We start from the raw sequence: 15,663 nt of genomic DNA on the forward strand, positions 1-15,663 counted from the left end.
ATGTAAAGCAGTGAACCGTCAGCCATTACGATTCTGAGATGTATAAATCCTGCAACACGCGCTACAAATATTACACAGATAGCGTGAAAACAGCTGTTCTGTAACTAAACGCCGGGCAGCCGTCCTAATGTGGCACACTGAAAGGCTACTTAAACCCGATTTAATACTTCACAACCAAAAACCCACCCTGGGCTTAGTGTGCTGAAAATGGTCAGCCAAATATACTGAAAAATAACCGATTCTGTGCATATCCCGATCCAAAACAGCAAGAATCATAACAAGGATCGGAGAAATGCAATGCTATAGGCCAGTGTTTCCCAACTAGGGAGCCTCCAGCTGTTGCCAAACTCTAACTCCCAGCATGACCCAAACCAGAGTTTATTATTGTACTGTATTGTATATATTATCTGCTCCGCTCCTCCTGCTCTATAACATGATACCTGCAGATTATACTGTATTGTATATATCATCTGCTCAGCTCCTTCTGCTCTATAACATGTTACCTGTAGATTGTACTGTATTGTATATATCATCTGCTCAGCTCCTCCTGCTCTATAACATGATACGTGCAGATTGTACTGTATTGTATATTTCATCTGCTCAGCTCCTCCTGCTCTATAACATGATACCTGCAGATTGTACTGTATTGTATATATCATCTGCTGAGCTCCTCCTGCTCTATAACATGATACCTGCAGATTGTACTGTATTGTATATATCATCTACTCAGCTCATCCTGCTCTATAACATAATACCTGCAGATTGTACTGTATTGTATATATCATCTACTCAGCTCCTCCTGCTCTATAACATGATAACTGCAGATTGTACTGTATTGTATATATCATCTGATCAGCTTCTCCTGCTCTATAACATGATACCTGCAGATTGTACTGTATTGTATAGATCATCTGCTCAGCTCCTCCTGCTCTATAACATTATACCTGCATTTTACATGATAGGTTCCCTTTAACAACAAGCACTGTAGAGCAGCACACCTGTGCATGGGTTTTGTATGGGACAGTAGCTCAGCTCCATTGGTGTGAATGGAGCTCAACCGCAATACCAAATACAAATTGTGGACAAGCATGGTGCGGTTTTTGCCAAATAGCAAATAAAGGTAAACCTATGGCTGGTCAGGTTGGACTTCTAATAAATATTTTAAAGATAACTTGTAAAAAAGAGTTTGTACATGTAAAACTTCTGTGGTGGGTGGGTCCTGAGGCAGTGGGAAATTATTTAAAAAAAATTTTTCATAATTAGAAAAAAATAATAATTCTATAGAAATAATTACGGATCTGTAATTGCCTGAAAAAGTAATTAGGCAAAGCAATAATCGTATAAGAACATTATGCATAAAAAAAATAATAAACTGAAGCAGAGAGAAGGGATTAGGCACTTTTAAAGACGCCGGGTATTACGATGTACAGGGAAATTGCAAAACTTCCCATATTGCCTAAAATGGGAAATGAAAATGTGTAAGTACAGGAAAAAAAATCATTTCCCAGGGCGAATATTTGGGCCGCCTGCCAGCTCCTTAAAAACATTGTTAATTATGGAACAGTAGTGGCTCAATATGGGAGCAGCTAGGGAGAAATGAAACAAGCTCAATGCTGGAATACAAGGGCCACAAATGAGAGCTCCCCCCGAAACCCGGAGCTATGCTTCAGTTATATCAAGCAGAGGATCAGCTAGATCAGAGGTCTGAAAACTGTGGACCTCCAGCTGTTGGAAAACTACAACTCCCAGTCAGACTACAAAAGGATTTGTTTGTAGTCTGTTGCTATGGAGACACAGCTTTTAAACCCCTTAAGGACACAACCATTTAGCATTTTGGCTTAAGGATCAATTTTATTTTTGTGTTTTATTTTTACGTCTAAATTGAGATGTCAGATGAATGAACTGTACCATTTAGACCGCCTTCACTTTGCCGTCGGGCTTCAATATGTGGAGCGCCGTCCGCAATTCAGTATTTTTTTTCTCCACTAAACTAGGGTAAACAACCGGATTTCCGACACGACTCATTCAAGTCAATGGGATTCGTTGGGACTCTGGAGTCCACTGTGCTCAGACCCATTTTTGGGCCCGTTTGGCACAAAAAAAGAAAAAGCTGAATGGAGCAGAGCGGGAAAGACCATAATGGCAATGTGAACTAAAATAAATGATCCCATAAAATGAATGGGGTCTAAAGTGACTTTTCCTCTGATGCAATGTTGCTGGATGGGCACCGCCGTCGGACATATGTGAAGTGGGCCTATGTCTACTCCTTGGTTAGGGCATTTGGTCGGTTTTTCTGTGAAAACTTACCACATTAAAGTGGATTGGCTACATGCAAAGTAGCTGCACCGATTTGTACCACTTTGCATGAAACACGTAGAAAAATCTTAAGTAAGGCTGCATGAACCACCACGTTTTGTACATACGGGCACCGGATCCGGCAGGGGCACACCGGGCCCTCCCGTACCCCGGCCGAATCAGCCCGTGACTCCATTTACTTTAACGACCCGGTGACTCAGTTTTGACCCGTATGCGGTTTTGGACCGGACCTAAAACCGTAGTAAACAACGGTTTTAGGTCCGGTCAGGAAACCGCATACGGGTCAAAACTGAGTCGACCAGAGTCACCGTTTGACTCCGGTCGGATCATTAAAGTAAATGGAGTCACGGGCTGATTCGGCTGGGGTACGGGAGCACCCGGTTTGCCCCTCCCCCCGCCGGATTCGGCACCCGTATGTACAAAACGTGGTGTGAATGCAGCCTAAGTTGGAATATATGGAAAAAAATGCCCTCTTTTTAGGGTTTTGAGCTGCTTTGTCAGTCTTAGTGAAGAACCTAGAAAAACTCTACAGAATCACTTGTTAATTCTGAAGGGGAAAACTCAAAACATGCTGAAAAAGCAGAAAACCTCAAAAAAGATAAAAAAAAAACTGTATTAAACCGTATACGTTTTTTTTTTTAACATGGGAGTCAATGGGAACCATACAGAACCGTATGTGCGTACGGTTCCATACGGTTTTTAGCTTTGCACAGTTTTTTTTTTCTTGGAATTTCAAAAAAGTAAAACTTTATTCATAAAGGAGTGAAAAGTTAAAAACGTATACGTTTTTTTCAGAAAAAACTGATGCAACCGGACATCATTTTTCAAACCGTATACAGATAACAATTTGTACATATGTTTTGATACAGTTTAGTCAGGTTTTGGGGAATCCATTTTTTTTTTTAATCAAAAACCTGATACAGGAACTGTATTGCAAAAACGTGGCGTGAACCCAGGCCAAATCTGACCCACTGTGTGAATAGCACAACTTACTAGATGTTATGGTAAACAATAGAAAGAATAGATGGAGCACTCACTGGAATTGCTGTATCCGACGTCCCATAATCTTACGTCAGTAAAACTTGACATAGCAGCATAGCGGGGAGACAAAACAAAGGAGCGATAGGCCAGGGACTGAGCCTATCCCCCCCCCCCCATTCGTAGACACCTTTTATAAGCATCTTGTGGGGTGAAAAAAGTGTCTATTTAGGTCTGACTGAAGCATTTTTGCTTAGCAATGTTACCCTAGTGGTAAATGATATGGCCCACAGTGGGAATGTCTTTATTATAGGCGGATAGCAGATCCAATAGTTGAAAAAGAATAAAAAAACAGGAGTTGAAAGAGACATGGCGGTTTATATTTTTCCATAAAAGCAAATACAAAGAGAGTTAAATGTATTACAAAAATAAAAAATACCAAAAACGGTCGTTTCATTGGTGACTTCCTCCTCCTGCACTCAGGGCTGTTTTCTTTGAAATAGTATATTTTTTTCTCAACAATACCAATGGAGGAATTTCATCAATAAAAGCCAGAAAAAGCCATTAATGCAGTTGCTAACACCGCCGGGAGAGTGAAATGTAGAGGCAGCCAAGGAATTAACACATCTCCAGCTCTCATTAAAGGGAAGGTGTTAATGCACTGGCTCCAATATGTTCCTATTCCCAGGTCCGGAGGAAGCAGAAGTCAGTAGGGATTAGCACTAAAGGTCAACGCTCCGCAGCCTTTAGGTAGAGCCGATGAAAGGGGATTCAGCGATACCAGAGAGAGTGCGGCTCACGACGACCTGTCACCACCATCGGGAATACCTGCTTTATGACTCTTACGCTTACAATGACATTTCAATTCCCCCCCCCCCCCATTTTATAAAAAAAACAATATATATTTATTTTAGTAGCCTGGGTATACAGAGTTCTAGGGAATAATAAACTATACATTTTTTATTTATTTGTTCTATTGAAGGCAGCTTTTTCCCCAGATCTTCTCACACCATAAGGGGGCGCTATAGACGGCTTTAAATTCATCACCATTGCTTTCTGGGGCCACAAAAGGTGGAGGGGAAACCAAAACTACTTGTTTTACACTGGATACATAAAGTCCTACAGAGGCTAACGAGAGTTGCATTGTTGTAAGATTTTATTAGATTTTTTTTTTTTTAGATTATCACGAGATCAGACATTTTGCCTGACCTGTTTTTAACAGCATTTAAACATATGATTTACTGCAAGCCTAATGGAAATAAGCAACAAAAGACGTGCCCTGTCCCATTCACATGAATTGGAAACATAATTGGTAATTGTCTGCAACATTTGGTCATACTACAGGAAGGGGGGGGGGGGGGGTGATCTGTGAGCAACAGCTACTGTGCGTACCTCTGACATCACACCTCACAATGGACGACATCGGGATTGTGCACCATGACAATGGACTCTGCCCTTACCTGTAATAACAATCTCTCATCCCCGATAACTGCAGCTTGGTTCCAATCGATGACTTCAGAGAATGGCAATTCCCACCCGTTACTCAGCATCACTGGAACACATGCAGCCTGTGGGGTGAAGCCATTCAGAGCAATTATTACTATGTAGCACGATACTCACGGTCAGGCAAAGAGTATTATTATTCCCAGGATTCCTTAAAGGGGTACTCTGCCCCTAGACATCTTATCCCCTATCCAAAGGATAGGGGATAAGATGTATGATCGCGAGGGTCCCACCGCTGGGGATCCCTGCCATCTTGGATGCGGCACTCCAGACATCCGGTGCAGGGAGCCAACTCCGCTCCGTGCCAGATGATTAGCCATGTGGGCGGAGGCTCATGACGTCACGGTCACGCCCCCTCAATGCAAATCTATGGGAGAGGGCGTGACGTGCATTGAGGGGGCATGACAGTGACATCATGAGCCATTGGCACTGCACCCAACGCTCTAAACGAACGCAGGGTGCAGCAGGGAGATCGCGTGGGATAAAGGATAAGATGTCTATGGGCGGAGAACCCCTTTAAAAGGTTATCTGAAATTGGGTTTTCAATTGCGAAACCCCCTTCCATGTGATCTCATAAGTTGCCACCTTCTACTTCCCACTATGTTGCTCTTGACTTTCAATAAAATTCTATACGTTTCCAGGGGAAGTTACAGTAGCGTACATAGAAGAAAGGGGGGCACCATAACAAATATAATGGGCCTCCTATTATGGCAACTGATTTTTCCCCCAAGGACAGAAGGGTCTAGTAGTGTATATTTCCCTTTATGTCCCATAACCCATTGGTTAAAATCCACCTCCAATAATTTGCTGACAATGCAGTTCCCTGGAGAGAGACTTTTCTAACCAATTTCTTACCAATAGTAAAAGGTATGGGACCAACCAGGACGGGGCCCCCTCGCTACAAGGGCCACATGGTAGGGCTGGGCGGTAGAGATGAGCGAACTTACAGTAAATTCAATTCGTCACGAACTTCTCGGCTTGGCAGTTGATGACTTTTCCTGCATAAATTAGTTCAGCTTTCCGGTGCTCCGGTGGGCTGGTAAAGGTGGATACAGTCCTAGGAGACTCTTTCCTAGGACTGTATCCACCTTTTCCAGCCCACGGGAGCACCTGAAAGCTGAACTAATTTATGCAGGAAAAGTCATCAACTGCCGAGCCGAGAAGTTCGTGACGAATCAAATTTACTGTAAGTTCGCTCATCTCTACTGGGCGGTATACCGGTTCATACCGAATACCAAAATTTTTGTGCTGCACGATATGAATTTTTCCCATACCGCAATACCGGTTTGGCCCCTCCCCTTTGGGAATGAATTATCAGCCCAGCGCAGCGCTGTCCCCCCATCAGGGAACTAATCATACGTGACCCGCCAGCGCTGTTCTGCTCCCCCCCACCAAATCATGTTACCCGCCAGCGCTGTTCTGCTCCCCCCCACCAAATCATGTTACCCGCCAGCGCTGTTCTGCTCCCCCCCACCAACGCTGTTCTGCTCCCCCCCCACCAAATCATGTTACCCACCAGCGCTGTTCTGCTCCCCCCCACCAAATCATGTTACCCGCCAGCGCTGTTCTGCTCCCCCCCACCAAATCATGTTACCCACCAGCGCTGTTCTGCTCCCCCCCCCCACCAAATCATGTTACCCACCAGCGCTGTTCTGCTCCCCCCCACCAAATCATGTTACCCGCCAGCGCTGTTCTGCTCCCCCCCACCAAATCATGTTACCCACCAGCGCTGTTCTGCTCCCCCCCCCCACCAAATCATGTTACCCACCAGCGCTGTTCTGCTCCCCCCCCCAATTAATTATCAACCCAGCGGGATACTACTCACCTATGTCACCCGCAAGCACTGCCCTCCTCCTCTTTGTTGCGGGCCGCCGGCGCTGGAACTCTATACTGTACGCCAGTGGTCTCCAACTTGCGGACCTCCAGATGTTGCAAAACCACAACTCCCAGCATGCCCGGACAGCCATTGGCTGTCCGGGCATGCTGGGAGTGGTAGTTTTGCAACAGCTGGAGGTCAGCAGATTGGAGACCACTGCTGTACGCTGTATCCCTATGCTCGGGCTGCAAAAGATAAACAAAATAAAACTTTAACTTACCTACGTCGGCCTCACGCTGTTTCTGGGCCAGTGATAGGCTGAGCCCACTGTCATGTAAGGATCTCTGGCCGCCTTCTTACATGACAGTGCGTTTAACCTATCATTGGCCGGGGCGGGACATCGCTCCGGCCGGTGATAGGCAGACGGCTGTCAGACGTTTCCGTCCCCAGGAACAGCGTGAGGCCGACGTGGGTAAGTTGAAGTTCAAGGGATACAGCGTACGCACAGCAGTGGTCTCAAACCTGCGGACCTCCAGCTGTTGTAAAACTACAACTCCCAGCATGCCCGGACAGCCAACGGCTGTCCGGGCATGCTGGGAATTGTAGTTTTGCAACATCTGGAGGTGCGCAGGTTGGAGACCACTGGCGTACAGTACAGAGTTCCAGCGCTGGCGGCCCCCAACATAGAGGAGGAGGGCAATGCTTGCGGGTGACATATGTGAGTAGTACCCCGCTGGGCTGATCATTAAAGGGTACCTCTCATCAAATAAACTTTTGATATATTTTAGATTAATGAATGTTGAATAACTTTCCAATAACATGTTAATGAAAAATATGCTTCTTTCTATTGTATTTTTCCCGATCAGTCCTGTCAGCAAGCATTTCTGACTCATGCTGGAGTCCTAAACACTCAGAGCTGCCAGCCTGCTTTGTTCACAGCCAAACAGGCTGTGAACAAAGCAGGCTGGCAGCTCTGAGTGTTCTCCTTTTTGAACAAAGCAGACTGGCAGCTCGTAGTGTTTAGGACTCCAGCATGAGTCTGAAATGCTTGCTGCCAGGACTGGTAGGGAGACCCCTAGTGGTCATTTCTTCAAAGTGGAAAATTAAATAGAAAGAAGCAAATTTTTTAATAACATGCAATTGTAAAGTTATTCTGCATACATTAATCTATAATATATCAAAAGTTTTTTTGATGAGAGGTACCCTTTAATTGGGGGGGAGCAGAACAGCGCTGGCGGGTAACATGATTTGGGGGGGGGGGGGGGGGGAGAGCAGAACAGCGCTCGTGGGTCACATGATTTGGGGGGGGGGGGGGTGAAAGAAATACTGTTATATACCGTGATACACACATTTGGTCATACCGCCCACAGCCCTAGTCTGACTTATGAAGTTGTAAATTGTAGGAAACTTTTAGGGCTGAAATGACATACAATAGGTAGTTCCTTTATCCCTCAGAGTTGCCCAATGTCCTATCCTATGTTGATCAACTATATTCTATAGAAGACTATGGGAATAATTACTTTCTTTACATGAAGATACGGTATGAAATATAAATCCTCTAGATTTCATAAATTAATGGAACAAGAGGAATTAGACTAATTTTAAAAAGCTGCTGGTGTTCCGCTTTAGGGCTGAACCCAACACAGGACCTTTCCTTATTAACTAGTTAGATACAGATGAGAAAAACTTTTTAAAGATTAGGAGGCAATTGTAGCGATATCCAAATGAACTTACCTGGAGAGCCTCCAGAAATCTAAAGGATCCAAGTCTGCGGCCACGGGGGACGAGACAGAAAGTGGCATTGTGCAGCATTTCACGATAATCATACCTAATGGAATAGAGAGGAAAAATAAAGTGTTAACGGAGGAACTCTATTATGCACATTCTGGTGATTTATAAAACAGAATAAATAAAGGTTATATACACTGCTGAAAAAAATAAAGGGAACACTTAACACAATGTACCTCCAAGTCAATGACACTTCTGTGAAATCACACTGTCCACTCAGGAAGCAACACTGATTGAGAATCAATTTCACATGCTGTTGTGCAAATGAAACAGACAACAGGTGGAAACTATAGGCAATTAGCAAGATACCCCCAATAAAGGAGTGGTTCTGCAGGTGGTGACCACTGACAACTTCTCAGTTCCTATACTTCCTGGCTGATGTTTTGGTCACTTTTGAATACTGGTGGTGCTTTCAGTCTAGTGGTAGCATGAGACGGAGTCTACAACCCACACAAGTGGCTCAGGTAGTGCAGCTCATCCAGGATGGCACATCAATGTGAGCTGTGGCAAGAAGGTTTGCTGTGTCTGTCAGTGTAATGTCCAGAGCATGGAGGCGCTACCAGGAGACAGGCCAATAAATCAGGAGACATGGAGGAGGCCGCAGAAGGGCAACAACCCAGCAGCAGGACTGCTACCTCCACCTTTAAGCAAGGAGGAGCACTGCAAAATGTGTCCATTCAAATGGTCAGAAACAGACTCCATGAGGGAGGTATGAGGGCTCGACATCCACAGGTGCTTACAGCCCAACACCGTGCAGGACGTTTGGCATTTGCCAGAGCACCAAGATTGGCAAATTCTCCACTGGCACCCTGTGCTCTTCACAGATGAAAGCAGGTTCACACTGAGCTCATGTGACAGAGTCTGGAGACGCCGTGGGGTAAGTTCTGCTGCCTGCAACATCTTCCAGCATGACCGGTTTGGTGGTGGGTGGCATTTCTTTGGGGGGCCGCACAGCCCTCCATGTGTTTGCCAGAGGCAGCCTGACTGCCATTAGGTACCGAGATGAGAACCTCAGACCCCTTGTGAGACCATATGCTGGTACGGTTGGCCCTGGGTTCCTTCTAATGCAAGACAATGCTAGACCTCATGTGGCTGGAGTGTGTCAGCAGTTCCTACAAGAGGAAGGCATTGATGCTATGGACTGGCCGCCCATTCCCCAGACCAGAATCCGATTGAGCACATCTGGGACATCATGTCTCACTCCATCCACCAACGCCACATTGCACCACAGACTGTCCAGGAGTTGGCAGATGCTTTAGTTCAGGTTTGGGAGGACATCCCTCAGGAGACCATCCGCCACCTCATCAGGAGCATGCCCAGGCATTGTAGGGGGGTTATACGGGCACGTGGAGGCCACACACACTACTGAGCCTCAATGTGACTTGTTTTAAGGACATTACATAAAGTTGGATCCGTCTTTCGTGCAGTTTTCCACTTTGCTTTTGAGTGTGACTCCATATCCAGACCTCCATGGATTGATAAATTTGATTTCCATTGATAATTTTTGTGTGATTTTGTTGTCAGCGCATTCAACTATGTAAAGACGAAAGTATTTCATACGATTAGTTCATTCATTCAGATCTAGGATGTGTTATCTTAGTGTTTCCTTTATTTTTTTGAGCAGTGTGTGTGTGTGTATATATATATATATATATATATATATATATATATATATAAAATATGTGTGCATCTATCATCATACCTAATAAAACAGAGTGGAAAAAAAAGTTAACGTAGCAACTCTATTTTGCACATATTGAGATAGAAAGATATATATTATATATTAATTTTTTTTTTCTATTTTATTATAGATTAAATTAATAAAATATATATCATATATAATTGAGAAAAAAGATGTTTACACACATTGATTAAAGAAAAAAATATTTATAAAATAAATGTCAAAAATTTAAAATTATATAATATCTATAAAGAATAATAAATTATTATTAATATTTTAAAAAATAAAATCCAGTTACAAAGTGTGTGTGTCCATGGCTTCCCTATAAATTAAGCACAACAAAACTTTTTCCACATGAGATGGCTATACACCAATCATATGTCCCATAGGGTATATACCATGTGACCACCACTCATGTAGTCACAGAACCATCTCCTGAACAGCATGAGCAACAATACATATGCATTTATCTACAAGGTTTCTCAAAACTGTTGTGTGTCGGTTATCGAAGTCGAAGACGATAGCACCATAAGACAAGAACTAATATTACATACTATACAGCAGTGGACCAGTTTGGAGGCCACTGCCATAACACTACAAAATTATTCCAAGAAATTTAGGAACAATTGGCGCACTCTCTCAGAACTCTCACGAAAGCCTCAAATGCCAACTACTGCCGTCATTCCACTGGCGTAGAAGCCAACTTGCCCGGTTCCTCTCCTGAATCGACAGGTTCTCGCTGACAATAAAAAGGAGACGATAAAATTTTTAGAATTCTAATAGACTAATTTAATCGCAGCCCGCAGGCATCACATCATTTTTTGTTTCGTTAGCCGGAATCATTTTTAGAGCCGACGCGGCCTATTTTTACATAGGTGTCAGACAACCCTCAACCCTTGACTGGGAAATTATACAATTTGCAAAAGGATCATTTGCTTTAACAAGCATGCACCGATAATTTACAACAGGAGAGGAAAAAATATATAAATATAAAATACTGTACAAGTATAAAAAAAAAAATTTCCCCCCAAAAGTCCGGGTCTCGAATGACGCGCATCAGAAGTCCTAGCAGATGTCCAATCTTATTAAACTTGTCATAAATAAAAAAATAAAATAAAAAACACTTATGAATACATCTCCCATGCTAATAAGTATCTGAAGCTTCAATTTACTGCCAAAGCCATGCCTGTCTGCAATCGGCAGAAAGATAATGAGATGCGTGACAGCTGAAAGGTACAATTAACAATGGTGAGGAGCTGTAATTGTCAGAAACCAATAACACCGAAGTGTACGGTTCACAAAAAATACATGTGCTACATAGGCTGTATCAGTAGTCACCTTAAAATTGTAATTCTATGTTTAGCAGATGCATCATCTAGATTATTTTACTGATCTGTTACTATTTTCTGATTTTAATTTTTTTTACTGCATTTTTTTGTACATTATTATGGAAGCAGCCATCTTGCCTTAGCTGCAACAGCATTTCGAGATATTCTTTACAGTAAGCCCCATAGATATAGGCAACAATAGACAGCAGCTGTCCCATTCACATGAATGGGAGCCTTTACTGGCCATGCTCTGTGGCCTTTTTAAAGATCATTCCACAGGGAGGGGGAGGATGAGCTGTGAGCGTCATCTTTTGTCTTCCCTATACATTGGTGTCACCTTTCACTATGAGGCCAGGTTTACACAGCTGAAAATGTGCAGAATGTCAATCCGGAAAACAGGGGTGGACATTCTGCACATTAAAATAGGGCAAGTTTATTTTTTCTGAAGATGTCAGAACCAGGACTTTCGCGGCAAAAACATTTGCAGCGGATATTCCGCAGTGTGCACCATGCAACAGAATCCCGTTGAAATCAATGGGACCTTCACTTTAAACCTCAGTTGGAAGGTAGAGAATTACGTGTCCAGTCCAATTCAGATAAAACTTTTTCACCAAATTATTTTAAAGTTGGTCCAAATCAAGCAGCAATATGGCGAAGAACATGAACAGTGCCCAGCCAAAAGCTTTCCACCCCAATATCCACAACATTTGGCTTATCTTGGCATTAAAGGGGTACTCCGGCACCAAGACATGTTATCACGCAGAGATCTTATACGCAGCACCCCATTACCATCAGCCCCCGGAGCATGTTCGCTCCGGGTCTGATGACTGCCGGTCATGGGGCCGAGTATTGTGACGTCACGGCTACGCCCCCGTGTGATGTCATGCTCCGCCCCCTTAATGTAAGCCTATGGGAGGGGGCGTGACAGCTCCAGGGGCTGATGGTAACAGGGTGCTGCGTGGAAGATCACGGGGGTCCCCAGCGGCGGGACCCCCGTGATCAGGCATCTTATCCCCTATCCTTTGGATAGGGGATAAGATGTCTTAGTGCCGGAGTACCCCTTTAACATATAAACCAACAAGGAAAAATCTAACGTGTTAAGATCAAAGCTGGTGCAAGGTTGGAAACCTTGCAAACAGCAAATGTTTGACTCTCAAACACCTTTGTGCCTTATAAAGGTCATTGTGTCATCTAGCCTAAAAACCTTTTGATGTTCCTTCTTCCAGGTTGAATTTCGAGGCATCTCAATAAGAACACAAAAACTTCATAAAGGGGTTGTCCATTTCAGGAAACCTATTTTTTTAAGACTCATTAGAGTCTTCCGAGTGAACAGAAGGAAAGTCATCTCTTCAGAAAGGTCAGTTCTTGTGGTGTTGAAAGCAATCTCTATCTTTAGAGGACCTCTACAAAGCCAACACATTGGCCCTAATTTACTATTGTAAAAACAACATGCTAAATGTAGGGAAAGGTGCAAAAAGTTGGGAAACCTTAGTAAATACTGTGGAAAAAACATTGTAGGGAATTAAAACCCACAAAGAAAACTACACAAGACTCTACTAGTAAATCAGGTCCATTGACTCAAATGGGCACGGCAGAATGTTGCTTCTGCAAGATTTCACCACAGATTACTGATGGTTGGTGGTCCCATCAGGGAAAAACTTTACAATCAACATATTGCCAAGAGGTCCTTCACACAAGTAGGGGTTGCCCTATTTAAAAAGAGCAATTTAGCCAGAAGTGCAAAGATGGTTGGACAAGTGCCAATGTACGATTCCATAAATCATTTCCAATTCTAAAATAGTATGAGGAAGATGAAGGACAATAGTAATTGGTGGCCACAGATCACTTTGATAGGGGTTCCCTAAATCATAGGTATTTAGATGGAACCTATTTCCTCAATAAAAAAAGATTAAGGGAAAATCCATATATCATATCTCAATAATAAAACCTATGAGTTTTGTTAATCTGACAATTATGTATACACATTTCATTCTAGGATTTCTAAAATCAATAAAAGTAGGGATCGACAAATATCGATTTTTTTAGGGCCGATACCGATACTCTGTGGACTTTAAGGCCGATAACTTATACCGATATTCCGGTATACGTTATCGGCTATTTCAGCACACCCCCTGACCCCCTCCCCCCACGCTTCTCTCCCCCTGCCGGTCCTTAGTCCAACCACCGCACTGCACCCTCCGCCGCTTCTCTCCCCCTGCCGTTCCTTAGTCCAACCCCCCCCCCCCTTGGTTTTATAGTTACCTGTTACCGGGGCCTGGGGTCCACGCTACTTCTGGCTCCAGCTGCGTCCTGAGCTGTCACTGTGCGCACTGATGGTGACGTCGAGTTGAGGACGTCACTTGTCATTGCGTGACGCAGGACGCAGCAGGAGCCAGAAGTACTGTGGACCCCGGGAACAGGTCATTATAAAACCGGGGATGGGGGAGGCAATGGGGCAGCGGAGGCGACGGTCTCTGGGTGGGGCGGTGCGGGGTGGGCGGTATCGGTGTGGGAGGCGGGGCATTATCGGCAAGGTAATTGCCGATACCGATAACGTCCAAAATCGTGATCAGTCGATAATATCGGCCAAACCGATAATTGGTCGATCCCTACAATAAAGGCTAATAGAGGATAACCCCAAGCCTGCCCTGAAAATCCTCCGGCCTGATCTTTATTACCATATTCTAGAGTAGTGGTCTCAAAGTGTGACCCTCCAGATGGTGCAAAACTTCAACTACCAGCATGCCCGGACAGCCAACGGCTGTCCGGGCATGCTGAGAGTTGAAGTTTTGCAACATCTGGAGGGCTACACTTTGAGATTACTGTAAAAATCAAGACAGACATTCTCCTTTATACATAACAGCACCAACCACCAAAAACTATAAATACCACTAAACCGGTCTTAGGGCATCTAGATCCTATTAATGGAACAAGAGATGTTTAATGCCAGAGTGTCCGCCTAATCTGGCTTACATATATGGCGGACACGATGACCAAAAAATATCAAAAAAATCATCCAAGGGACAAGAAATCGCACGTTTTTCCAGGAATCTGCATGAAATGGATAAGTGTGTGGCGCTTTAGCCTTTCTCCTGGCGGCTGAACATGGCTTGTCTGCTTTACCTCGCAGAACATCCTGCAGAAAATGGTTCTCCTGTAATTTCTGTATTGATGTGTCGACCTTGTCAGTCAATGGAAGGATTAAGTGGCTGCGAGAGCCTCTGGTGTTTGACGTTATCCTCGGTAACAGAGGCGGTCTTCGGAGACCCCGCAGTGTCTAATCAGCCACCGCATGCATTCCTACCAGTGCCATTCTCCTTAGTCACCGCACTTAAGAGATAGGAAACTAACCAACGCACCGTGGGAGCCTTGCCTTCTACTCTCCTAGACTTAATCCACAATCCATCTCCTTTATTTTCCCAGTCGTAGTCATCGCTTTGCCTTAGCAACATTTATTAAAGAAATCCAGAGTCTGATACAGAACAGATAATGTAACGTCGAGAAACAGGGCAACATCTACCAGAGACTAAACGTTCCGTTTCATGCCAAGAATACGCTCTTCAGCTACAGATACTGAAGAGGTTGTACACGGATAGAAAAACATGGCTGCTTCTTCAGAAACCGCAAGGAAACCGTCAATGTGTTGTGTCTGTAATTTCAGGGAAAGTGGTGTAGGTGCAATACCACCCATGGACAGGTTTGGTGATATGTTTTGGAATAAAGCCAAAATACTGACTGTCTTGTTTACCAGCCTGGTATTAAGTGAATCACATTTATTATAGGATTTTGCCATCTTCTTTCATTTATTAAATAGTTATACCTATCTACATTATCTATCTAAATTATTTATCTACCTACCTATCCATCTACCTACCTACCCACCCATCTATCTATCTACTTACATACCTATCTACCTACCTACATATCTAGCCATCTACCTACCTACAAATCTACCTACCTACCTATCAATCGCACATCTAACTAATATCTATCTACCTATCTTTCTACCTACCTACCTACCTACCCATCCATTTATCCATCCAATATCCAAACAAGTTGCAGGAGGAAGTGGAAAAAACCCTTTTGGAGGATGGCACTGCTGAGGTCCAGTGGGAAAAACATCCAGAGTTGAAGTGGAAATGATCAAGGGGCAGAGTGGAGTGTTGAACCACGCTGGATCAATTTATTATGCAAGGTGAAAGGTACAATCAGGATAATGCGTTTTGGGGGACAGCGTTCCTCCTGGGCGGCCT

General features: G+C 43.8%; 1 protein-coding gene across 1 annotated transcript in view; it reads right to left on the reverse strand.

Moving 5' to 3' along the window:
* EXT1 (exostosin glycosyltransferase 1) overlaps nt 1–15,663 on the reverse strand; it is a 289,209-nt gene that overhangs the window by 43,071 nt on the left and 230,475 nt on the right. Inside the window, 2 exon segments of the mRNA XM_056522646.1 lie at nt 4,755–4,862; nt 8,348–8,441. Coding sequence (XP_056378621.1) covers nt 4,755–4,862; nt 8,348–8,441 — 202 coding nt within the window.

This window comes from Hyla sarda, chromosome 5, assembly GCF_029499605.1.
Source record: "Hyla sarda isolate aHylSar1 chromosome 5, aHylSar1.hap1, whole genome shotgun sequence".
In the NCBI taxonomy this organism is placed as follows: Eukaryota; Metazoa; Chordata; class Amphibia; order Anura; family Hylidae; genus Hyla; species Hyla sarda.